Below are 2,875 nucleotides of genomic sequence, written 5' to 3'. Positions count from 1 at the left end.
TGTGTGTGTGTGTGTGTGTGTGTGTGTGTGTGTGTGTGTGTGTGAGAAATGGTTTAATCTGCATGAATTAGAACAGGAAACTGCAGAGTGTACCGGCATGCTCCAGCTTTGTGCGGATGAGTAAAACATTAAATGACGTCATAAAAGCTTATAATATCAAACTGGATGTGCAGAGAAGAGTTTTTTTAAGAGCATTTTTCGGCCTCACGTACAATCGCTTGCCATCTGATCTGATGTCTCCCCTTAACTAGTAATCATTCCACTCATCTCTGCATTTCCCCACCAAACACTCCAGATCTCATCTACTTTTTGTGCGCGAGCCTGTGCTCTCCTCCTAGCTCTGTACCTTTCTCCAGGTCGGTGATCCTCTGGTGTAGAGACGTGAGCGTGGACTCCACTCTGCCGCGCTGCTCCGTCTCATTCCGGAGTCCGGGCTTCCCCTCCTCGATGCTGTTCACCCGGGACAACACCTGCTTCTCCAGGTCGTCGATTTTACTTTGGAGCAGGTCTTTGAGGCTGTTCGCCTGCACCGAGTTGTTACTTCTGCTGAATTGCTGTTGGGGGGGGAAATAAGCATTTAGCTTAATGTACAGAACGATTGTGAGTGGGTAGGCTATATACAAATTAACTTTTTTTAAATTCTATTAATATATCTGGACAAGCAACTTATTTATATCTAGCAATGTTTGTTTTCTCTTGTGTGCTCACAAGATGGTAAATGACACAAATCAATCCTTTTTTTCTTCTTCCTATTATTATTGTTTTTCTGTTATTATATTATATTAGTCTAGAAAAATGGGTTCGGGGTCGTAATTTGGAGTCCCTCAAAGTGATGAAACTGTCCTCAGAAGCAGCAGCCTACCTCCAGGTTTTCTAACCTCTGCTTTAGCGACTGTAAAGTCTGTGATAGTTGCGCCAAAGTGTCCGCGGGGCCCCTCGATACATCCCCCATCGTGTTTTTTGCCCCAGCGTCTTTCCTCCTGCCCCCGGGCCGCGCGTCCACGGGCTCGCCGCCGCTCTGGCTCTCGCATCGAGCCAACTTTGAGGTCAGTTCCCTGATGGTCTCTTTTTGGTTCATGATCGTCTCTTTCTGCTGCAAAACCGTCTCCCGCAGTTGCATGACGGTGGTCTTCAAGTCCTCTCCTGGCACGCTGTTCTGCAAAGTGGCTGCGCAAATGTCCATATCCTTGGGCACGGACGTACATATGAACTGCGTCTGTCCGCCAAAGTCTTGAGACGAACTCTCCAGAAACAGGCAGGAAAATAGAAAAAGTCTCCAACTGATCCCGCTCTTAGTGGCCCGCATGTCTGCGTCTGTGCCGGGTCGGACTTTTGTTTTGGGTTGATGAGCCGCAGTGACTTGACGCGCGCGTGTCCCGATGTTGTTGTACTCGCTCTGTGGAAGCGCAGCCGTTTTTATACAGCGAGCCTGGTTCTGCGCAGAGCGGGTTCACTGCATCACGACCGGGGGGGGGGGTTACCGCGCTGTCCCCGTTTAATCGGCTCTGGGAGCGGCGTCACATTCAAGAGATGAAACCCATTTTGCTTTCAGGCTCCCACGTGTTAAATCTTTCATCACTTCGACTATTTGTCATTTCTCGCTGTGTATTATTCATCTGCAAAACTCGCATTTGTAGGCAGCGGACTGCTGGCGTGGCGGGGTGCCAAGAGAGCTGTGTTTGTTGTATTTTGCGCACACGGAAAACTCTCTAATACACACACACACACACACGCACACACTGTGGGTGGATGGAGATCAAAAGTTACTGCCATTTGTTGTCGGTGGAGTCCCCGCAGATTCAGCATCAAGGAGAGCTCCAACCACATCACATTATCCCAGAGAGCACAGGAGCGTCTGGAGATGCTTAATTTTCTGTTGCTGCTGCCTTTTCTTCTCTCCGTTCGGCTCAACTGAGACTGATGTGCAGATTCACTTTGTGTGAACATGAAGACTGCAGATCGTGTTCTAAAATGTTCTCTGTATTTTCAGTTTTTCTGACCAGACATGTTTATTTGATGATGATTTTAGTTTTTCAGGTCAAACTCAAAGGCTGGTTAATTTATACCCCATAATCCCCACACACACACGCGCGCACACACACACACACGCAGGCACACACACGTACACGCACGCACACACACGCGCAGGCACACACACACCTCATTCCCACAGACCCTCTCCTCATCGCTGCTATAATCGCACCTCAGTTTCTGAAATGATAATCTGTCCCCAAGCAATTCATCCCATCTATTATTTAGGAGGGACAATCTTATTATTTTTCTCTGTAGCCCACTCGGCTCTTATCTATTCGGTCAGTATTGAAAATAAAAATGAAAACATTTTAAATAAGAAATGAAAACACATCGGCTCTCAGATTAAAATTGATTTCTTTGGAAAGATGAACATGGGGAAGAGGTACAGAGCATGAGACACAGAGGTCTGCGTGTGACATAATGATATTAGATGGAGGAGGTTAGATAGGTCACCGCCTAATTACTATCATGGGTGTGTAAAGCTAAATACTTTCTAGCTGCAGGCTTCTTTCAACAGCGAGGATATTGACACGGAATCACCCATTCAACTGTTGTCAGGAGGAAGAACTTGAGATCTTGGGTCAATTATCCTGTGTCACTGTACCCATATATGGTGGGTGAGAGTGATTGTGACTAAATGCTGCATTTGAGGGATTTCCACCTCATCACGCTCTCAAACATTTCCTGTCACATTTTTCCAGGACGTCAATCATCTGAGAGTTGTTGTCTCTATAATGTGTTGTCGTAATAGCTTTTTAGATTTTAAGAAGGCATTGCGTGATGATCTGTAAGTATGCATTAGGCAAAGTGAACAATTTTATATGTTATAAAACTTGTGTGT

At 46.2% G+C, this 2,875-nt stretch overlaps 1 protein-coding gene across 1 annotated transcript in view; it reads right to left on the bottom strand.

Moving 5' to 3' along the window:
* nptx1l (neuronal pentraxin 1 like) overlaps positions 1-1,467 on the bottom strand; it is a 4,093-nt gene extending 2,626 nt beyond the window's left edge. Inside the window, exons 1-2 of the mRNA XM_031861934.1 lie at positions 863-1,467; positions 347-554 (exon numbers count right to left, since the gene is read on the bottom strand). Coding sequence (XP_031717794.1) covers positions 347-554; positions 863-1,306 — 652 coding nt within the window. The 5' untranslated portion in view covers positions 1,307-1,467. The remainder of the gene's footprint in view (positions 1-346; positions 555-862) is intronic.
* Positions 1,468-2,875: the final 1,408 nt, after the last annotated feature.

The sequence above is a fragment of the Anarrhichthys ocellatus genome, unplaced genomic scaffold (assembly GCF_004355925.1).
Source record: "Anarrhichthys ocellatus isolate YVR2014 unplaced genomic scaffold, GSC_Weel_1.0 scaffold26, whole genome shotgun sequence".
Lineage (NCBI taxonomy): Eukaryota > Metazoa > Chordata > Actinopteri > Perciformes > Anarhichadidae > Anarrhichthys > Anarrhichthys ocellatus.
Note: the sequence above shows the minus strand (reverse complement) of the source record. Positions and strands in the feature narration are given on the sequence as shown.